The 24,626-nt window shown below is 30.4% G+C and overlaps 1 protein-coding gene across 9 annotated transcripts in view; it reads right to left on the reverse strand.

Annotated features, from left to right (window-relative positions):
* LOC109594709 (plasma membrane calcium-transporting ATPase 1) overlaps positions 1 to 24,626 on the reverse strand; it is a 105,858-nt gene that overhangs the window by 14,324 nt on the left and 66,908 nt on the right. For 4 of the 9 annotated variants that reach the window (XM_049969523.1, XM_049969519.1, XM_049969502.1 and 1 more), the window contains exons 1-15: positions 13,921 to 14,034; positions 11,745 to 11,916; positions 10,096 to 10,290; positions 9,756 to 10,039; positions 9,482 to 9,692; positions 7,679 to 7,714; positions 6,581 to 6,975; positions 6,276 to 6,518; positions 5,980 to 6,221; positions 5,278 to 5,923; positions 5,016 to 5,222; positions 4,762 to 4,960; positions 4,489 to 4,700; positions 4,279 to 4,430; positions 2,556 to 2,691 (exon numbers count right to left, since the gene is read on the reverse strand). In XM_049969523.1, the coding sequence (XP_049825480.1) occupies positions 2,556 to 2,691; positions 4,279 to 4,430; positions 4,489 to 4,700; positions 4,762 to 4,960; positions 5,016 to 5,222; positions 5,278 to 5,923; positions 5,980 to 6,221; positions 6,276 to 6,518; positions 6,581 to 6,975; positions 7,679 to 7,714; positions 9,482 to 9,692; positions 9,756 to 10,039; positions 10,096 to 10,290; positions 11,745 to 11,901 (3,315 nt within the window). In that variant the 5' untranslated portion in view covers positions 11,902 to 11,916; positions 13,921 to 14,034. Of the gene's footprint in view, positions 1 to 2,555; positions 2,692 to 4,278; positions 4,431 to 4,488; positions 4,701 to 4,761; positions 4,961 to 5,015; positions 5,223 to 5,277; positions 5,924 to 5,979; positions 6,222 to 6,275; positions 6,519 to 6,580; positions 6,976 to 7,678; positions 7,715 to 9,481; positions 9,693 to 9,755; positions 10,040 to 10,095; positions 10,291 to 11,744; positions 11,917 to 13,920; positions 14,035 to 22,757; positions 22,972 to 24,626 lie in introns of those variants that run through there. The other 5 variants (XM_049969512.1, XM_049969509.1, XM_049969515.1 and 2 more) reach the window with 3 other exon arrangements.

The following is a 24,626-nucleotide window of genomic DNA, read 5'->3' on the forward strand; positions in this document are numbered from 1 at the left end:
CGGGAATGAAAGATTTTGCGGGACAGTTATCGTTACTTTTACAACTAACTATCGAATTATACCTTATAAATATATAACTTCCTTCATTTTCAATGTATTTAAACATATTTTATCACCATTATTATTTAAAGTCGTCGTATTTAATTATAATATAAACATTCATAATAAATATTTACATATTATGTAAAAAACACGATAATTTTACTTCTGGTCTGTTAAATTTCAAGATGTCCGGTCCATTTTGGTCATGATTTTACATTTTGATGGAAATTAATCATTTGATTGACATTGACATTTTCTTTATTAGAAATTAAATTGATTTTTTCATCAAAATTATTATCATATTACATTATTTGAATAATAAAAAAAGTATAAATTAAATTTGTCACAATTAATATTTTTATATAAAAAATTCTTCCCTTTATATTATATTAATTTAATAACAAAAAACAATTTTGTAAAAATAAATATAAATTTAATTTGTCACAATTAATATTTTTTATAAAAAAAAATTGCCTTAAATTAGATAGTTTGAATAATAAAATATTTGAAATTTAATTTCTCCAAATGAGGTTTCTATTAAAAATTCTTCTTCTCATATTATATTATTTGAATAACAAAAAACAATATTGAAAATATATATATAAATTAAATTTGCTAAAGTATTAATTATTTATATTAAAAAAAATATGGTCAAAATTACTTTGATCTTTGAAATTGCTCAAGAATCAGCATATTTCAGTTCCATCAAAACATAAATCCAGGACCACAATCGACCGACCGACTTGAACTTGGAACAGCCCTCTATAAAAGCAGCAAATCCAAAGCATATTTGCCCCATTTAACAAATAAGTAAATACGTAGAGCACATAAATACCGAAAAAATCCATAGTTAATTCGAGAATTAGTCCTAAGAGTAAACAGCCCGTGAAATCGTCCATTTCTCGTAACTGTCTGAACGTCCTAGTGAATAAACGAGTGTCCAAGTCACCGCACAATCGATATTAAAAATGCGTTTACAGCGTAAAAGCCGGCGATCTAAAGTGCGTCATGCAGTTCGTCGTAATCATTATTCTTTGGGAGGTAATGTTAGCGCCTAAAGCGGTGCAGTAACTTGGAACGCGTTCGGTCACGTAGTCGTCCACCTTGTGGCGATTCGGACATGCATAAACTACTTGTAAAGTTTAAATACTAAAATGGCGCTACGCTAATGCTACGTGTTTCGCGGTAAAATCCTAATGTCTACGTGATGCGAAATGCACCGCAGTGTTTGTATTACCATTATAATTATTATTAGTTAGTGACAGGTTATTAGAGCATGCTAGGGTTGTTAGGTTTAGAGACAGAATTAAAGAGAATATTTGAGGTATATGTTGAACTAGAGTGAAGATGTATTCTTCGTTAAAATATAATTAAACACAAGCAAATGCTATTTAAAATATCACCAACTGTTTCAAAAACAAAAATTCAATTCCAAGAGGACGGGTGTTATATCCACTGCTGGCCAAATTAAATGGTCCTGTCTTGTTTGTTCATCATTTAAAATTATCTTATCTGCTTTTATATCACTACTTTGTGTGACAATTACGTCGTTTATTTTGCATTTGCAAGGCACTTTAATTTACTAATTGACAAAAAACATTTACATGAAATTATGCTACAAAAAGAAAACACTGACAACTAAATAAGCCATAATTATTTGGGTGGGTACCGATTTACGATACAGTCCAAATAGTCACCTCGTCTAAATTTGTTAAACTGGATCACATTTAGCTCAAGTTAATTTAGCGTAAAATCAACAAAAAATAACAGCGTATTAGCAGCTTCAAAATTTAACACGCATTTAAATATCTATATTAGGGGGCGTTGGTGACATTTTTTTCCAATTTAAATCTGTTGGTTGTACTAATATAGAAATTTAAACACAATCTAGTTTAGCAACACAAAAATTACATATCCATCACACTGTTACAATTGACAATTTAATTAAAGTGTTTTATTCTAATATAATAATAATAATAATAATAATTAAACGAACCAAAAAATAAAATAGTAAGTGTCCACTTCAACTAAGTGTTCAAGAGACAAAAAGGGTTGTGCATGGCGTGATGGATTCGTACGAAAAGGTTGTTTGGTCAAATAATTAATAAAAATAAATAAATAAATAAATAAAATCAAATAAAAGTGTAACCACCCAATTAACTGAATAAATAATATTTGCACACACATTGTCATATGTCAAAGCACCATGCTGGTCAAATAACAACTAACACAGATTCGGTATTCGGGATGAAAAAGGACGAGAGACAGGATGGAAGCCTCAACTGAAAGTGGTCTTTCTGATTGTCTGCCTATCAGATCCTAATAAACTGAGCTCTGTTTAATCAATCACACTTTTTCATAATGCCTAGCACACGCATAGACTAGAGGTGACCAAGTTAATGTACAAATAAATAATAATTAGTTTTAGTTGGCACATCTCGTCTATATGGTGCATACAGTCGTGTGAATCACATCGCAAATTTATACACATTGTACTCGATGCACGTACTTACCTGGGTTTGTAACCTAGTTAGACCTCTAATCCACAATATCTGACCCGCCCTAGGTTTCTTATCAGAGTCTACATCGAATTTCTCCTCCCCGATGTTTATCGCTTCAGTGTACTCTTCAGGGTGTCCTCGACCCCATCTATATATAAGTTTCAAGTAAGTTGTAAACGTGAATTCAACCGGTCACTGTTAGTTTATCTTAATTATTTTTTTTTTTTTTTTTTTACATTCCCTTCACCGACAACATTGAACTTCCGTGTTAATCTTTCACAATAACGCACCGTGTGTGCTTTCTAAACAAACTGTGGTTGGGACTCGTACGTCCAGAACTGCAAGACAAAATCATAAAGAAAACAACTAAATGACACAACATCGAGTTTGTCTACGACGAGCAGAGTCAAGTATCCGATCGGTGCCGCCCCAAATTTCACTTTACACAAACTAAAGAAAATTAGGAACAGGTTATTATCACATACGGAAACACGTGTGTAAGTGTGGTGTCTTTTGTCCTGCAGATTGAAGTTGACAGGAAGAGAAGATTAACAACGAAGCTCAATCTTGTACTTGTAAATAAATACAACTCAGGATATACATATACCATCAATATATCCAGTCAGATAGTCCTAAATTTTTTGATCTACTACTCTCATTGCAAAAAATTTTATACCAAACCTAAGGTCTGTCGTATGAGATTTTACTTTTCTACAATTAAATTTTGTCAACATAAGCACTTATCAGTGTTTGATAAAGGCATATGTTCCTTAGAGACTTTACTTTTGCTGCACTTTCACTGATATCATCAGTTTAATTTGTAACTAAGTCGAAACGTCAGAAGGTGTGAATGAAAAGTAAAATCTCTGGATTTTATGGATATATTTACCTGGATTGTATTTCTCAATTGGAATTTTGTTAATGAGTTTTACACTTATCACTCAGTCTCAGGTACTTTAATAACATGTTAAAACTAAATTTGATTGTTAATGGCGTTATTAAAATAAATGAAACGTCATAATTCCCCACAATGCGTAGGGCTTACATGCATATTTACACTTGAGTGGTACATGCTTGGTTACTTTAATGAATTTAAAAAGCCTACGTTGTTGTTAAAAATCGCAAATAAAAACTTAGTTAACATAAAGCAGTTGTGGGAAAGTACAAAACCTAAAATTTAACACCAAAACGGATTTATATAGCCTCTGGTATCCGTTTTCGTTTGCTAAATCCAGAAAGAATGGAAGATGCTAATATACAGGGTGCTAACAGCCAGCGTTTTTGTTCATAACTACTAAAAAACGAACAACACTCTAGCAAATCACGATTGATGGCAGCTTGTAGTACAGTTTTGTTACCATCCTGTATTTTAACTCAACACGCTTATTTTTTAAATAATTCCATACTCTCTGAAGGTAAGTGTAAGTGTTGTGTAGTAGATATGTGGTGTATACCCAAAAGCCACAAAAATATGATAATAATAAAATTAAAAGCTTTAATTATTAGTACGAATATTTTCTGACTATAATTTAGATAAACCTCGACCTATTAGATTTTTCAAGTTATTAATTATATAAAAGAGAGAAAGGTGAGTCAGACACATGCAATTTCAGAGTTGATTTCTATGAAATAAGACAGATATAAGACAGATTAGACCGTTGTGATAATGACTAAAGTTGTTAGTTGCATTCAAAAATCCAAAAAATAAAAAAAATGTTGAATTGGGATTACTCACGAAAGAATTTTGGGTAACTTTTTGGTAGGTATCGTTGTCACCAACTGTCCCCACAGCAATGTACCCACTCCAAAGAATAGACACCAAAGCCATTGTTCTAACGTCAGGCTCTTCGTTGAGAAGGCCATTTTACCGTAATGAATAATGACGAACTGAAAAAACACGTTATTAATTTTAATGTTCGAGGACATTAACAATCTGGAGATTCACCTGTGACAAACAAGTTCCAATCCAGATACAATAGAAAATGGGATTGGTGGTTATTCCTTCGAACACGTTGCGCTGTCCGTGGATCTTCCTGGCGTTGAACTCATTGAACAGGGTCATTAGCACAAATGAATTAAAGATAACTGTGAAATGTTGGGTTGGTCCGTGGGAGATTTCTACAGATCTACCGTTTTCAATGTCTAACAATTTGTCACCTAAAAATGACAACAATAATAGTAACAAATAACTTAATTTTTACTCCCTGTTGATACATACCGACAAACAATAAAGCGAATATAACAGTCAATTGATATATTGCTTGTCCTAAAATATTTTTCATCATAGTTCTTGAAATTAAAGGCTTTGTTCTTCCGTAGGGTTTCCTTAACAATAAGTCGCTTGTAGGAAGTTCAGTCGCTAAAGCTAGAGAAGCTAATGTGTCCATAATTAAATTTACCCATAACATTTGTACAGCCTGAAATAAAATTAATTTTATAATGTAATAGTTGTAAGGTAGTTGAATTTGGTACCTTGAGTGGACTGTCTTGTACAGCACAAGCACCAATAAATGCTACAACAACGGCAACAACATTAACAGTAAGCTGGAACTGTAAAAACTTCGCTATACTGTCATAGACATTTCTTCCCCACATTACAGCCTTCACGATACTACTGAAGTTGTCATCTGTTAATATAATGTCGGAGGCTTCCTTTGCCACGTCGGTACCAGCGATACCCTAAAACACATTTACATAATTATGTTGAAAAACTGAAGGAAGGTGGAGATTGTACCATGGCAAAGCCTACGTCGGCTTTCTTGAGGGCGGGACCATCGTTGGTACCGTCGCCGGTCACAGCGACGACTTCCCTATTGTCGTTAACTTTACTGTCAATGATACCCTTGACGAGCGTGAACTTGTCGGTGGGCGAGGACCGCGCCAACACCCTCAACTTAGGCCATACTTTGTCCAGCAGATGTTGCTGCACCTCTCCGCTGCTGTCCCTGATCCGCTTGTTGAACTCCTTGCCCTCGAGAATGAGGAAGTCTTCGTTCGGCTTGACGATGCCGCACTTCGTCGCTATCGACCTGGCCGTGTTCACGTTGTCGCCAGTCACCATGCGGACGGTAATACCCGCCTTCTGGCATCGCCTGATCGCCTCCGGCACCTCGGGACGTACGGGGTCCTCGATGCCGACCACGCATAGGCACGTCAAGTTGTTCACGATGTTCTCCTCGTCGTCCCAGTTCGGTTCCGTGTTGGGGTCGAAGTGGACCTGGTTGATTTCGGCCTTGCCGGGCACGAATTCCCTGTACGCGATGCAGATGGTCCTCAGGCCGTCGCAGGCCATCGGCTCGATCACCTGTTTGAGCAGGCGTTCCTGCATGTCGCGTGTGAACTTCTCCAGTTGGCCGTCGTGACCATATATAAAGGCACACCTAAAACCAACGTGTTACAATCCCCCGAACGATCATCTACTTTAGCCATTACTTACTTGTTTAATATAATTTCTGAAGCACCTTTAGTGTACAACCGGAAACCGCCCTCTCTCCTCGGAATTACGGTACTCATCGACTTCCTAACCGAATTAAAAGTATATACACGAGTGAAATTCTCCTCCGGGCAGTCGTCGCGCACCGTCTGATAGTTTTGGTTCAAGTTCTGCACGAAACCTAGCAGGGCACATTCGGTCTTGTTACCAACCTGTTTTGGCAACTCGTTTGCTTCATCAGGTGGCTAAAAAAATATTCCAGTTTAGTGCATTTCCACAATCCTTCATTCAATACATACCATGATTCGTGAAGTGTATGCGCAGTTGACGGCGATACCCTCGATGATGTATTTGCCGACCTGTTTTGGTATATCGCTGAACTTGGGCATTGTTTTGCAAAGTTGCTCGCAAATGTACGATTGCACGACGGTCATCCGATTTGTTGTGAGTGTACCAGTTTTATCTGAACAGATAGATGTTGCGTTACCCATGGTCTCGCAGGCGTCCAAATGTCTTACTAAATTGTTGTCTTTCATCATTTTCTACGGAAAGGAATACAAAATTAGTACGAACTACCCCAATTAGGTCCAATTAATTGAGTTACCTTAACACTATAAGCTAAGGACAACGTGACAGCCAAAGGTAGACCTTCCGGAACGGCGACGACCAGCACAGTGACACCGATGATTAAATGCCTGACCAGATTGTTCGCGTACGAGTTCTTCCAGGGTTTGCCGGCAACCACGAAGGTCTTGATACAAAAATGAATAATCAAAATAACGACGGTCACGACGGCGATACTGGAGCCGGCGTATCCTATTTGGATGGCCAATTTGGTCAGCTTAGCTTGCAACACGGACTTCTCTTTCTTCGGACTGTCGCCGCCGCCGCCCGACGACTGCACGTGGTTCTCCTTGCCGTCCTGGGCCTCGTCGTGTTTGTTGACGACCGGCGCCGGTGAGTTCATGTGACTGTTGCTCGTTACATTATCATCGTCGCCTGGATTCAATCACGATTTAATTTATTTTGCTATTTTGTCGTGCATGCTTTGGAAATTTACACTATTTCCATTGATTTGATGGATGCGGGCAAAAAGTCCGTTCATCTTACGTGAACTCTTACTTAAATAATATAATAACTGGTGGGTTTAATTGTGGACTTTTTGCCCACATAAATTTGTGATTACCAATACAAAACTTAAGCAGTTTTAGTAGTGTAATTTGTAAGAAAACCTGAAGCAAATCCAACATATACTGTGTTATATTATGTTGTTGACTTAGTCTCAATCAAAATTGGCTATCAGGAAACAATTTTCAAAGTATGTACTTAAAATATTATTTCCTTGAGCCAATTATTTAGTGTGAAATGTAATGTAACACTGCTAAAGTTTAAGACATAAAAAACGAACATGGAAAACAAACAAACAATAAAAACAGTGCAAATTTTTGGACCACAAATCAAAATTAGTATGTGGCAATACGGACAAAACAAAATAAAAAGCATGCATTGAAATTACTATTATTGATAGATGTAACCTGTTGTGTAATAATTTTTTCCTCCTTTTAAATTTAATTATTTAAATGAGCTCAATTACAAAACAGATTACATTGAGGATTAATTACAAATTATTAATATTAATTTAAAATTTATTTAATGAATGATTTCAATTATAAAAAAAATAAAATAAGAAAAATTTATTCACCTGTCAAACTTTTCTTCTTCCGCTGCTTTTTAGCTTCTGTACAAAAACACATGCAAAAGGAGAACATTAGCAAATTTTAAAACACTCCCACAGTCCTGGCATGGGTAAAAATTTAATAACAATAAATACAATCTATGGCGAAAATATACCCCAACAACAAACAAAAAAATAAAAATAAAACGAGGACAAAATAAACAAAATAAAAAAAGGGACTATAATAAACTTCTCAGATCACGTTACCCCCAAACAAAAAAAAAACTATTTTGAACGTCACAACATTTATCGAAATTCTGAGAAGTTCTATTATTTTAAGTTAATTTTAGTAAAATAAAAAAATAATTGTAAACTAAAAAAGAGGATGTGCGGTCCCATTTTATTTAGAAGATTATTATTATTGGTTTATTTAGGTTGTTTTTATTACACATTAATTGGACATACATGTGTTTAGGGTACATGCACAGTTGTGGGCACATTCAACATCTATAAGAAAATTGTTAAAATAGAAAATCTAAACATTTCCTTCGTAAATACAAACCTTGTTTACCGGTTGCTATATTTGCGCCATAAATTGATGACAAAAATAATATCACATCATGATTCAAGTGTATCAATTGTATTATGCAGCAGAAAGCAGGCTCAAAATGTATTGCAATTTAATACTGGTACTCCTTCCTGATTTATTTAATGGTGGTAATAAATCCAATATAAGAACTATTAAAGATTTGATTTTGTTTCAATAAAAGTCAGTTGTAATACAGTAAATCCCGGTTATAACATACTGGAAAAAATATTTATAAAAACCTCAAAAAATATTAAAAATTTGATCAGAATATCAGAACGTAAAAAACATACATATGTTTTTATTGTTTCTATTATTTTATGGAAAAAAGTAACACCATAATTCAGTTTAGGAGAAAACCAAGTAAACAAAATTGTCTTTAGTTTATAAAATATCCATTTATATAGTTAATAATTTAATTTAAAACAAAAAACTATCTTTACTTTTAACGACTTGCTAAAATACTGTGATATGAATAGAAAACTACTTAGGTATATTTCTTTCTAAAATTACTGAAAAAAATATTTCCAAAAACCTCAAGAAACATTAAAAAATGGAACAGAATATTAGAAGGTAAAAAACATACATATGTTTTGCCAAAACGTTTGATGACTACAACAATATTTTGATGTGAATAGAAAGTTCCACCTTTGTAACATATTATTTTTTCTAAAATATAAAACAAAAATATATTTCTAAAAATTTCAGAAAATTTCGGGAACATTTTGATGTGAATAGTACATTCTACCTTAGTATTACTAATATAAGTGTAAATAAATTATCCTTATTTCTTTAATGTATGTTATAAGCGTTTTACTGTATAATACTGTAAAAAATGTTTTATTTGGATATAATAATTTTTTTTATAATTTGTGGTACATTTAGTAAAGACAGCAAACAAAACATTTCATAAATAACAAGGAGTACATTTTTGAGGCTGCTTCCCATTGTAGTGAACTTATTTGCAATCATCAACAATTCAATATGACTTAGAATAAAGATACATTAAGGGGTGGTGGGTCTGGGGGTAAAGGGTGTGCACTAACAGTGACAAAAAATGACATTTAAAAATTCGATGCAACGCAACCACTTGCACGGCAGCGACCGCCTCGTAGAGCCGGCGAGGTCGTGAAAGTAGTGGCAAGGTGGTGAACCGTGTATGGGGGACGGGGGTATGTCGAAATTGTCACGTATCTCAAAACAGAACACGCATGCCCGGTGTCCGTCGGACCGTGGACACGTACCTTTCTTCATTTTCTTGATCTCGGCCTCCTGTTGGTCGACGGCCGCCCCGAGCAGCGTGAAGATGATACCCGCCTGGGAGTTGACGCCGACGGCGGTGACCAACATCTTGCCGGAACCCTCCATCACGTGGGTGCCGGAGAGCACCATCGGGTCGTAGCTCTCGCCTTTCTTCACATGGTCCGATTCACCCGTTAGCGACGATTCATCCACCTGAAACAAATTGTGCCACAAAATGTTTGAATACTTATTCGGGGGGCTACTGATTGATTATACCTTTAAGTCGTTGGATTGTATAAGAATACCATCGGCTGGTAAAAGGTCACCATATTTAATTTGGCAAATATCACCTACTACTATATCGCTGACTGAAATTTGTTTCACCTCTCCCTGTCGTATGACGGAAAACTTGTGTTCGCCTTCGATCCTACTTTGAAGACCTCTGAACTGTCTTTCTTTTGTATAATCGTTAAACGCCGTTACAAATACAACTACAATAACGGAAATTAAAATTGCCAAACCCTCTATCCAACCGTGACTCGTCTCATCGTCGTCAAAAGCTGCAACAAAACGGGCATTAAACGACACACCAGACACAAATTCTGCATTAACTTACGTTGATCATCTTGAGGTGGTTGGTAAAATGAAAGACCTAAAGAGACTATGGCAGCTACTTCTAAAATAATAAGGGTAATGTCTTGCAAAGCTTCCCATACTAATTGCATAAAAGTTTTCGGTGGTTTGGGAGGTATTGAATTCGAACCAAATGTTTCTCTCCTATGGTCTAGATCTACTCGTGAACCACTCAGGCCTGAAACACAAACACACCAGTTAATTATATGAAAAACATCCCTGTTGAATTTTAAATTAGTTTCACTAAAATTACATAAAACAGAATGTTTTTTAATAAAGTCGTTATTAATCTGTGTATCAAATTTTTACCCGCAAAAGCTCGTTCATGAAATTCTGAAAATTGGAAAATAAATTTGCGAGTAAAAACGTAGTTAAGTGTAATTTAATGACGACGAAATAATAAATAGGCTTTCGGTGAAATATTGAATTTAGCCCAACTTTTAAAAGCATGATGTTGAATTTACAGTTTGATAAAATGTTGAATTTACTCAAATTTAAAAAAGTAGGTAAACCTGTAAAAATAGGAAAATGATGTTCAACAATTCTTGAACTGTGACTGAATTTACCTTGAGTTGGGATGAAACCCTTTTTAATTAAATATTTAGTTGCTACAGTCTTTAGAACAAATTAATTGATTTATGAACAAGCTTGTTCATGAAGTAAATAATGATTTCTGACAGGATTAAAGACCAATTTTGAACAAATTGAAGTTGTAACAACAAAAATGGATAAAATAAAAATACGGAAACAGTTACAGGAAAAACTTCAGACGATTAAATCTTTGTTAATTAAATATTTGGTTGCTACAGTCTCTTGTACCAAATAAATGATTTACCAAGAAGCTTGTTCATGAAGTAAATAATGTTTTCCGACAGGATTAAAGACCCATTTGAACACGGACAATAAAAATGGACAAACTACAAATACAGAAACAGTTAAAGGAAAAATTCTAGACGATAATAGCCAGTGCGAATAAATAAGCGAGCATTTGTAGACGGATCCAGTTACAAAGTAAGAAAATCGATCGCCGTCCCCGGCTTCAGACGCAAAACCGAAACGTGAATTCGGTAGGTAAGAAAATGTCGTCCGGGTAATATTCGTTAATTCCCCGGCGATTATAGAACTGGCAAATTCGCCTAATATTTTGTCATCGTTTTCAGACGGTCGGACGTACGTCACATGAGAACGAGACTGAAATAAGTTGGACAAGATCCAACGATCAACTTTGACATTTTATTCATCCACCCGACAATTTTACGATTCACAACTGAACGCGAAAAAATAAAAATTCACTTGCATTACGCGAGTTGCGGTTTACTTAGTCTAGACTAATAATTCATTGCGGACGTTCGATTTTGTGCAACTCCTTGAATTGATTGCGCCCGATGTCGGCGGCATGCAATATCTGGTGGTGTGTGACCAAGCACACGATTAAATGACGTGCAGGAATCATTTCCTGTTGATTGTGGGCTTACGATTAGATTCACTTAAACTTTTATGACTGCTCAAATAAAATATGAACGGCTAAAAATATCTTTAAATAAGCAAAACTTACTCAAAAATTATTGATCAATGTAATATTTAATTGTAGCCCTCAAATATCAATTTGAAACAACTTTAAAAGGATCTTACCTTCACTGGGTGATGTGTATAATTTTTTACATATTTCTTGTACTCCTCCTAGTTCTTGTACTTTATTTATTCCTTCATGACCTCGATGTTCCATAAGGTCGCGCAAATGTTTTAAAGATATTCCATATTGCGCGGGACGGCCGTCTATCGTAGCCATTTCTTATATCGTAATCTGGAACAACATTTTACAAACATTAATATTTATTATTACGTTTAATGGGGGCAAAACAAAATAATACGGTGAAATAGCCAGTTATGCTGTGACCATGTGATTCTATTTGATTAAAAACAGTTTAAACATTAAATAATTAATACACAAATCAATAATTACTGGGTATGAGCAAATATTTAAGAAATATTGTAATTAAACAAAAAAGAAAAGCAAATATAAATAGACAGAAAAATGTAACATTAACAGTCATTATTACGGTTTGAAAGTTGTGGTACAAAAACCAAATTTTAATGTATTTATATCAGGAATAGATTTCGAAATTATTGACCTTAATTAAAAAGGAATAATCTATATACAACGAACATAAATCAAACATTAACAAGCACATAAAGTTGACATGTTGCATAATAATTAGGACATGAAAGCTTACTTATAAAGAGCAAATTTTAATTGATTGATATGTTGAAAAGCTTGCATTGATAGCAATTAATGTTGGCACGTTCTAAAATAAGTGGAACATTGGAAGCAATGTAGCAAATATTTAAGAAAAAAATCATTGAAACAAAAAAAAAGAGGTCTAGATATAAAACACAAAAATCAAACATTAACATAACATTAAAGTTGTTACATTTTATAATAATTGGAACATGAAAGTTTTGCTACAAATACAAAATTGTAATTTATATGTATGTGTAAGAAATATTGTAATTAAACAAGAAAGTAAAACAAACATAAAGAAACAGAAAAATGCAACATTAATATGAATTAAAGTAATAATTATGGCTTAAAAGTTGTGGTACAAACACCAAATTTTAATGTTTTTATATCTGGAATAAGTTTCCAAGTTATTGACCTTATTAAAAAAAAAATAATCTATATACAACACACATAAATCATACATTAATAAGCACATAAAAATGACATGTTCCATAATAATTAGGACATGGAAGCAGTCTTAGGAAGAGCAAATTTTAAATTATTGATGTGTGGAAAAACTTGCAATGAAATAAAACAAACAGAAATTAAATATTAACTAGCAACTAATGTTGCATGTTCTATGCAAAGCAAATATAAAGAAACAGAAAAATGTAACTTTAACATGACCCTAAAGTAATAATTATGGCTTGAAAGTTCTGGTTCGAACACCAATTTTAATGTATTTACATCTGGAATGGGTTTCGAAATTTTTGACCTTAACTAAAAAAGAATAATTTATATACAACAAACATAAATCATACATTAATAACCATATAAAGTTGACATGTTGTATAATAATAAGCACATGAAAGCTTTCTTTCGATGAACAAATTTTAATTTATCAACATGTGGAAAAACTTGCATTGAAATGAAACACACAAGAGTTAAATGTTAAATGGCAACTAATGTTGGCATGTTCTAAAATATATGGGACATTAGAATTTTGTTACGAACACAAATTTTAGAACTATTTATATGTGAAACAGCTGTAAGAAAAATTGCTCTCACATAAAATATGATAACTAAACAAAACAAACAGAAATCAGATGTTGATAAGCAACTAAAATTAATATGTTTTATAATAATTAGGACAAGAAACTTTAATTACAAACAAAAACTTTTAATGAACTTTTATGTGGGACATTTTTTTTTATTATAAAGGCAACAATTTAATGAACTTATGTGTGAAAAGTAATATATCATTTAAATGAGTAAGTAAAGTATGTATAGTATCAAACTTTGATAAAATGCTTTTGTTAGTGAAGATTTTTATAAAAAAATTCATTCATTCATTATTCATAAACACAGCCGAGTCTTTAAAATATGAATCTAGTTACTATTGATTAAAAAAACAAAATTTCTTAGTTAATCTGTTGTAAACTTCTTCAGAAAACACAGCAACCTACTGTAAAAAAACTACAAATAAAAATAAATTTTATTAGACTCTTGTAACATAACCTCAACACGGTTTGCAACGTCTATGTTCACATATAAATAAGGACACGTAATCAAATTTGTACGATTTACCGTATTCCCAGTCACAAAAATTACATTTCCTCAAACGTTTTTCGCATGTTAAACCACCACACCAACCGTGAACCAGTCAAAAAGTATTTAAAAACCCACAAGACTCGACCAAACATCGAGAAATACGAGACCGATGAATGATGTCAGTTTCGGTGCTGCGTTGTCGGATTGCCAAACTTAATCACTGAACGCGGCTCATTTTAATTAAACGCCCAAGATTTATGCCCTCGTTTATATTGAATGCCAACCAAATATTTACCCTGATAAACTGGCTAATAATGACGAATACTCATACTTTTTGCTGTCAATTCCCGGTTATTTACATGTGTGACGTGATTTATTTAACAAATCCTGTTATATAGTCTTATAGCAACACTATAGGAATGTAATAGGAACAGAAGACTTGTTCATTTGTTGTTTCACAACACGTAAGTAAAACAGGAGTTTACCCATAAAAATTGATTGGTCAGTGAACAAAGTATTATTTAATATATTATTAAATAATAATAATATTTTATTAATTAATACTTTTAACATAAAAAATGTAAATTAAACTTTTTTCTACCATCTAAAAATGTTATATTATTTATTTCAAGTATAATATGATTTATTTTACAAATTATGGTGTTATTTATTATAACTATAAATATAATATGAACAGAAAACTTGTTCACTTGTTATTTTACAACATTTTCAAAGTAATATGAGAGTTCTTCATATAAAAATTGGTTGGTAAGGGAAGAAAGTGTTATTTACTTTATAGATATTAGCAAAATATTTTTTAATTAATATTTTTAACCATCGAAAAATGTTATTTACAATATTTATTTCATGTGTGATGTGATTCATTTAACAAATTATGGTGTTACTTCTACAGAAAATTTGTTCACTAGTTCTGTTTTACAAAATCTTGAAAACACGTAAGTAAAATGAGAGTTCTATCTATAAAATTACGAAGGTGTTTTATTTACTTTATAGCTACTAGCAAAATATTTTATTAACAAATATTTTTAACAAGTAAATTGAAGTTTTTTCTACCAACGAAAAACGATATTTATTTCACGGTTTACTATAACAAATAAGATATTTGATAAATAAAGTTCAAATCACAAATTGAGAACATAAAATGTTTTTTATGTAAAATTTAATTTTAAAGGGGTTATAGTTTCAAGGTGCTTATAAAATTGGGCCTGGGAAGGAAACCCTAAAGATCTATTGTTATATCAATTGTAATGGACAGATGAGACGTCTGCTTTATCTTATCAAAGGAGAAAAGGGGTTTTGATCGTGGCAACCAAGATCATTTGTTTATCGATTTTGACGTATCAATTCGCTTTTCCATTATAGAGGAACCAAGTTATATTTATGAATATAAAAACACAAGAAATGATAATTAATAAATAAAGCATTAAGTTTAAGTAAAATATAATTTTTAAACTAAGTGATTTTATAATATATTTTCATTTTTCCTTCACTATTTTAAATAATTTATACAATATAGAAATGAATATAAACATTTTTTAAATTTAGATTAGCCGTGGTGATGGTTTATAATTAAAAAATTCACTCGTTTTTCCTTTTATTTTAGGTGTTTAATGGGAGCCTGGATCAAAATGATCATTTTTGTTTCAGGTTCTAAAGTTCGTACAAATTTTTTAGATAAGAGAAAAATATTTTAAAAAAATGTTGATGAAGTTAAAGATTTATGGTTTATGGTTATATTGACAAGACATCAAATATTTACCCTAATAAAATGATAAAACTAATGTTATTAAATATGTATACATACATATAAATGAACAAACATTGATAACAACTCTTCTATTATATTATATATATATATATATATATATATATATATATATATATATATATATATATATATATATATACATATTTGCAAATAATAATATAAACTGTAAATTATAAACAGCGACATGTGAATATTTTTTTTTTTTTCAATTTTAACAGAAATTGAAATGTATGACAAGCTCGCCGCATGGATATTGTTCTAGATACATATTTGTAATTTTGTTTATTAATTCAAGGTTACTGAGTCAGATCTGGCATCATTCTTTTACCACACATCTCAACCAAAGCAAACACTAGAATAATTATACTAAATTGCTTACATAAAAATCCACTGATTACACCGATAATAAATTAATTAGCTTAACGTTTTTTCTGAAGTAAAGTAAATTAAAAACTGCGTTTTTGTGACGTGCGTGACTGTGAAAAGATCAGCAACGAGGAGGATCCGGTGTTGTCTCACTGTACGATAACTTATCTGCTTGTTCTTGACGTAAGAGGACGGAAATATTTGTCACTTTATCTTGTATAAGTTGCGTGAAAAATATTTTTATGCTGCCAAATCGGAGAGGAACAGAGAAAAGGTTGATCGAAATGTTAGGTGCCACGTCGTAGGAAATCCGACAATAGCGTAACCAAAGGAGAAACGCCTCTAAACAATTGTTTTAACTGAACAGTTTTGCAACGGATGGATTACTATGCGAGGCATGTCTAGTTTCTTGGATGGTCATGTGAATGGACTGTTGTGTATTTCTTCTAGCACCGCGCCTGGTGGTTAACACATTTAAATTCGTAATGGTTAATTATAACTTCGGTGCACGTAGTTAGCGTCTAAAAGTTTTAATTGAAAACCAATATTAAGGTAACCTTAACTAAAGGCTAAGTGGCTGAGCCGCCGTGCAAATTAACAGAGGATTTATCGAAAATGCTGGCTTTGGGTTAAGGCGTCGCCGTGCTAATGTTACGGAGGTTTTCCTCTGACCTTGGCGGCGGTGGAAGCGGCTATGCCACCTGTGCACAAGTTCCCTTATGCCACGGATCTCTGGACCGAACTAGTTTTTGTTATTATACACGAAGACCGGGTACAAAAATACACTCTGTCCAACATAGAACCGACAACCGTGCAGCCGTAAGCCGTAAGCCGTAAGCCGGACCCGCTATATTCGGCAACAGAGCCAGACCAAAACACGTTTTGTTTCGAAGAAGATTCGAAAATCCGAAACGGTTAAAAATAGTTATTTTAATTACCCATATTCCACCGAATTAATTACAAACGTTCTATAGTTTTAAAGGCGACATTGTCCAAGTTTTTATTTTAATGTTTAGGTTTTGACGAAATGGGTTTTATTTTCATAAATTCATTCAATAAAGCGACGATTAAACCATTTCAAAATAGTTTTATATATTATATATTATATATTATATATTATATATTATATATTATATATTATATATTATATATTATATATTATATATTATATATTATATATTATATATTATATATTATATATTATATATTATATATTATATATTATATATTATATATTATATATTATATATTATATATTATATATTATATATTATATATTATATATTATATATTATATATTATATATTATATATTATATTATATATTATATATTATATATTATATATTATATATTATATATTATATATTATATATTATATATTATATATTATATATTATATATTATATATTATATATTATATATTATATATTATATATTATATATTATATATTATATATATTATATAAACTTTATACATAATTTTCACCCCAGATTCCATTGACAACCAATTTGCTTCAATATATAACCAGGGTACATGCGCACTTGCACATTTGCGTTCGCACTGGCATCTATCCGACAGTAGCCGAAGTTATCAAGAAAAAATTGCACATAATTTTCACCCTGGACGCCATTAACAACCAATTTGCTTCCATTTATCAAACATTCGACTTACCGATGTACTTTAAGAGTACGCATCACTTAATTAGATAAACGTGAGAACGAGTCGTTCAAGAGCGAATGAAACTTTTTCGCAATTTCCACACCCGTAACAAATTTGCCGCGTTCTATTGTTTCAAAAGCCTCGGACCGTCGTAAATGTTGGGAGATTACCCAACCGACCCATCGAGGAAGTCGTAGAATTTATAATTCGCCGCACGGCTGCATAATATAAAATTTAATGAAAACGAACGTATTAATGGTATTAACTTCAGAATAAATCGGGTCACAAATAAAAAAAAAATGTTTCCATTAATTTTTATGTCGAGTGATTTAATTTTGCGTTTTAACAGGTCGTCAGCAATGAATTTATCCAATGTGGAAATTTGCATAAATTGACAGATACGAGAAAAACTTTTAATTGGACTCCAAAGCATAGTTTGTCGATTTGTTTGATGTTTTTGATGACATTTATTCAACCCATGATAAAATTTTCTATAAATAGTTGAGAAGGTCATTGTAATTTAACTGAGGTAACGTAATTCGATTTTTAGACATTAATTAACAAATTATTATGATTCTTTTTATTAGATTTGATTCATATATTTGATTAATGAGTTGTTCAATGAAAACATAAAAATATTTCCTTTTAAAGGAAAAAGATGATAGATATAAATAGATGTTGAAGTACGTAATCGTTATTAATAAATATGCGAGTCAATGTAATGTTAAGGAGGTAGGTTAGGATTATTAACTAACATATTTAAAAGTTGTTGTACGTATCAAATAAGTTTATTCAAATTATTATTATTTTCTTAAATATAATATTTAAAATTATTTAAATAAAATTAGTTATTTATTAGAGACCGGAAGAAATAATTTAGTTTCTGGTTTATGATTTAGTTAATTAAATTAGAAATGACTCTCCATATTGTCCACATTATTTGAAAGTTTTTATACTCTTTCTAATTATGCTATTTATTTTTTGAGTTAAAAATAATGCTATAATTCATGCAAATTCGTTTTAGGAGTTAAAAATTAGGCTTAAAGTGATAGAAGCCATTTAAAAGTGGCATTGAAGATGAACAACGTCAAGGTTGTTCTGAAACCTGTACCCATGAAGAAATTAAGCAATATTTTATGCAAAATCCTCATGCAGCAGATTTGGAAATAGGCAAGTCATTTAACTGCGATGAATCAACCATTAGAAGAAGGTTTTATGCAATGAATTTCAAGTTATACAAAAGGATTGCATATAAATTGAGGATAATAATGGGCTAGTAAACCGAATGAAACAATTCTTAAAAAAAATTAACTCAATAAGACTTTGATGAAAAATTGATTGGAAAATTTACTATAGATAAAACAAAAAATGAAAATGGTAGAACAGTATTTAAGAAAAGTGATAACCCACTTGATAATATATTGTTGATGGACTGTAATGGAATTTTAAAATATAGACTAGCTGTTAGGAAATTAACGAAATTCATAATAAATTTCAAAATTGAAAAACAACTAGAGACCCAAAAGAAGCTTCATAATGTTAAATGTGAAGTTTTATATTATCCAGAAATATAGTCCAGAATTCTGTAATTATTATTAATTTTTATGTAATAAACAGTTTAATTCTGAAAAGAGGTCAAAACTGAGGTTAACCTTTTCTTCACTTTAAAGAATTTTTTTTCGTGGTATGAATTTCCACAAGATGGCAAAAGATTGTTGATTATAATTATTGAATTATTTTATTGAATAAAACTTAAAATTGAGAACCTTTTCTTCACTTTCAAGAACTCAGATTTTTTTTTTCTATAAGATGGCAAAATATTGTTGATCATCATAATGGATTACTTATTATTTCATTTATTTATTTTATTTATTTATTTATTATTCCATTGATTGAATAAAAGTTATTTAAAGAGAATTATGTCAGAATGAATTTTTTCAAAAACACATAATGTGATTGTTATTTCTTCATCATTCTAGTACGTGAGAAAATGCAAATTGGAAATAATAAACGGTTTAATCAAGGTTGAACTTTTCTTTAGTTCCAAATACCCAGAATTTCGTTCTCGTGCCATAAAATTATTTAAAGTGACTTACGTTATTTTAACGTTAAATGTTGAAAACGTAATTTATTTTTTCCGGTAGCTAATATAAGAAAGTGACAAATTTGTTGTTGATTCGTATTGTATATTTTACGACATTTAACAAGATATGTAAATGTCCAGTCGGAGTTCCGACTAATTAAAGAAAATATACAAAATACACGATTAAAAATTTGAATGTTTTAACATAAAACGATCCAGTTCAGTGGCTTATCGTTCGTTATAATAAAAATATCATGGATGCGTGCAAAAACTTCATCATACGAATTGTGTTAATATTTGAGGTCATAAAATTGCAAATTTATGAGTCGGTTATTATTTTTTTAAAAATAGATATTGGAATGAATATACTCCATTAATATTCAAACGTTCCACATAAAAATAATAATAAAAATACGCACATAAAATTGAATGGGATGTGGACTTATACCATAGAACGATACTGCTAAAAGTGAAAAATGTGGTCTAACGCGAAAAAGTTGTGACTCATAAAAATCTTGATAATGTCACATGAATGCAAACCATAATAAAACGTACAATCACGTGCATAAATAATTGAACAGAGTGCAGTGCTTTTCGTTTTTAAGGCGTCGCGTCCCACATTTTTCAAAACAAACTTAACTGTACATAATATACGTTCACCTGTTCATACCAGAAAACGCACCGAGTATTACCACCATTCTATACAATTTATCACAGATAAAAATAGTGCCTTTCATTGGTAGGAAGTAATTTATTTAAAAAATTAGCACGATATTTTAAACATCAATTACTACTGACGCAATTATTGTAGGACTTTCCCCGTAAATTAATATTAAAAATCATCCATACACAATGATTATACGAAACGTGAAGGTTATGGGCAAACTGATTATGTAACATATTTTTAACAATATTTACTTAACGGATTTGACTGTGTTCTTTATTCACTCAGGAAATTTATTAAAGGGATTAAAAACATCACTAAAATGACCAAATAAAAAGAAAGAGCATTAGTAGGATAAAAATGAAAAATGTTTAATAAAAATGTAATATTGCATCCGTTTCAATCAAAGCAATTATTCGCTCATTAAGTGACCAATTCCATTGTATTTCGTGATTGTTAATGAAAAAGGTTAAAAGAATGCGATATCTACATTTTTTGTTAATATTTGAACGTTTTAATAGAACATTTGATGAGCATATTAATTCAAATGTATTAATTAACCTTTTCGTAATTTAATAAATGTTTTTATAATGAAATGTTTATTTAAATAATGCGAATAAGGATTTTTTTAAATATTTAAGCATCAAATAAAAATGTTAAAAACTTTTCTGAATCCATCTGAACATTTAATTTATAAAACTGAAGGAAATATTCAAAAAACTAATACACATTATTCTTTTTAACATGTATTTTATTAAAATTTTATAATTTGAAAATGATTTTATAACCAAATATTTAATTAAATACTACAAAAAATACACATTACTGTTTTTAACATAAGAGTATTAAGCTTTTATAATTTGGAAAATAATTTTGTAACCAAATATTTATTTAAATAGTACGAAAAGGAACTTTTAAATTTCCCAGGTACCAAATTAAATGTTAAAAGCTTTCCAAAATCAATTTTACACTCGTAATTAATAAAAGTGAAGAAATAATTCAAAAAGATAATACATATTATTGTATTCGAAATATTCATTTAAAAAGTACGAAATGGAATATTTCAGATAGTAAATAAAATGTTAAAACGGTTTTTAGCATTAAGTGTATTAAACTTTTATAATTTAGAAAATGTTTTGTATTGAAATACTTTAAATATAACGAAAAAATAATATAGGTATCAAATGAAATGCAATGTTAAAGAAAATATGTTAATACACCTTATTGTATTTAAAATAATTGTGTTATACTTTTAAATTTAGAAAATGTTTTTATATAAATTTTTTTTAAAAATATTATTTAATTAATATGAAATTGATTATTATATTAACCACATTTAGTTTTCTTTTTTATGTAATAAAAACAACAACAAAATCTCATTTACAAAACTTTGGAATTTTTGGAAACCCATTAACTTCAATAAATTTAGATATTAATACAAAAAAAAAAAAAAAAAAAAAAAACATTTGATTTTAAACATTTGTATATGTAACACTTGAGTTTGTATTTTAGATTATAATTGACGACAGTCCTCACAATAAATTTAAGATAATCTGTCAAGTATTTATTACAACTTATTAATTATTTGATTAACTCTCTTGAACCACAATCTATTATATACTGATTGACAGACACAAAATTATTGAAACACTAATCAGTTAAATAATTTAATTCAATTTTCCAAACTAATACAGTTACATAATGGTAAAAAAAATTGGGTCGTTTAACTTAAAAATGTCAAATAACTCTAAGGCCATGCCCATGCTGTACAATGGGGTGAACAATTCATCTAATTATAAAAAATTGATTTGCATGAACGTGTTCGTCGAATAATTTTCATTTCAGTTCAGAAGTTGCTGAAGTATGGATGTTATGTTAATAGGTTTCCTGGGGTTATTTACCCGATAATCGGAATCAATATTAATAAGTGAAGTAGGTACATGTGTTGTTGTTTTTAATAAAAATCAACAATGGCAATATGAATAATTTTCATTATTGATTTTGTTGTTGATTTTATTTTAATTTTTCGAAAATTGGCGGATGCACCGGGGTGACTGTCATTTATTAATAGAAAAAGACCAGAGGACGCAGTTCAGTTGAAATATCCATAAATAAATTAAATAAAGTGATTAAATAAAATAAAACAAAGACGTATTTATGTAATAATTTGGCGGAAAATCGAAACGGGTGTCGAAAACGTGTCCGTTGACAAGTAGCGGACGAAACGAGGCGAGGGGGCGTTTTCGAAAGGGAAAAACAAGCAGGAAGTTATTCGAAAACTTTAATAATAAAAAAAATAATGTAACTCACCTTAGTATTTAGTGTAATAGAATCCTTAAAAACATAACTAATATCACAGATAAAATTAGTAGTCTTTGATGATAGACAACTTTACTATAAGTAAAAACTACAGATGTCACTAGCTGAATTTATCTGTCCGATTTAACATGGTACAATTTAACTCGCGTATACGAGACCAACTAGGTTGCAAGACCAGCTTACTTCGGGCACCAACTCTGCTACAGTACACTTTTACCGACAGAATGAAATGATTGAGGGACTTGGCACAACTTGGTAGCAGGGCTGGCCGCCACTGCGCCTGCGTACTATCGCAATTTACTCTCCTGCCGAATCCAGCAGTATTGGTATTTCGAAATTAGTAAAGCTCCGACCGCCCGAGCTTTCCGATCCCACGTCACTGCGGCTCTACTGACACCACTCTCCTCACACACCACTCGGCGATCGCTTTTTCTACTTAATGTTTATTGTTCGGTTGGCAGTTGGAAGTACCAGTAGTATTTTTATAAACATGTTGACGAAATGGTACTTTCACAAATATTTTGATCACAATTAACAGGGTCAACACTTTGTAGTTTACGTATTTTCTAGGCAATATAAAAATGACTGACAACTGACACATTTTCAATTTAATATGATCTAAAATTTATTTTATAAACCGTCGAATTTATTTTAGTCATAAAAATTTTTAAAATAGTGATATTTATATAAAAATTGAATAAATGTAAAATTAAAAAGTTTGTTGAAAATAAAATCACTGCTGGGAGTCATTTTTTGTATAATTCACCCCATTTATTATTATGAACAACACAATTTTCATATAATTATATATATATATATATATATATATATATATATATATATCAAACAAAAGATATTATAAAAATATTTAATATAATAAAAAATATTGTTAATTAATAATTTGTCTCGTATAATTCACCTCTTTAATCAACAATTTTAAAATTATAAATAGTATAATTTTTATATAATTATATGTATTAAACAAATAAGACAATAAAAAATATTTTAATATATAATATAATAAAAAATATTGATTGAAAATACGAATATTGGTTACTTAAATTTATTTAGAAATTACAATTAATATATTTAAATATAAAAATATAAAATCTATATAGAAATAAATATTGAACAAATGACATTAATCATAAATCATAGTCAGGAATTATTTGTCTCGTATAATTCATCTCTTTGATCAACAATTTTATAAATAAAATATACGTTAAAAATATGTTAATAATAATATTTATTAGAATTTGTTTTAAAAAATGGTAAAAATTTATTTAGAAATTACTATTTTTTAATTTAAATATAAAAATATAATATGTATACTAAACTAAAAATTTAATAAATAACACATTAACCATAATTAACAATATATAAACTATTATAAATGAAATAATAAAATAAAATTGATTTGGGCAAATTTTAATTAAATAAATGAATAAATCTAATTATTATGGCATTAATAATAGTAATTTGTTCAACCTTATCTTGTTTCTTTATTGAATTATAAATAAAATTATATCAAATAATTATTATCTTATTACATTTATATTATTATTATTCAAACATTTTATTATTTACTTTAATTGAAACAACCCAAACATGTTTTTAAACAAATAAAATTGTAATTGTATTTATTAACGGTGAGACAGTATAAAAATAGTAATTACCATATTGTTAGACAAAACAAATACAAAAATAAGTTCAGGTACCATTAAATTTTATAGCAGATATGTATCTGCGTACCTACGTCATTAGTGATGGTATGACGTAAAATAATGAGTTAAACATAATTCCTGGATTGGCATCTCGTGACAGAATAATCCAAAAGTAAATGATTACTTACGTTTCAAT

This window comes from Aethina tumida, chromosome 1 (assembly GCF_024364675.1).
Source record: "Aethina tumida isolate Nest 87 chromosome 1, icAetTumi1.1, whole genome shotgun sequence".
In the NCBI taxonomy this organism is placed as follows: domain Eukaryota; kingdom Metazoa; phylum Arthropoda; class Insecta; order Coleoptera; family Nitidulidae; genus Aethina; species Aethina tumida.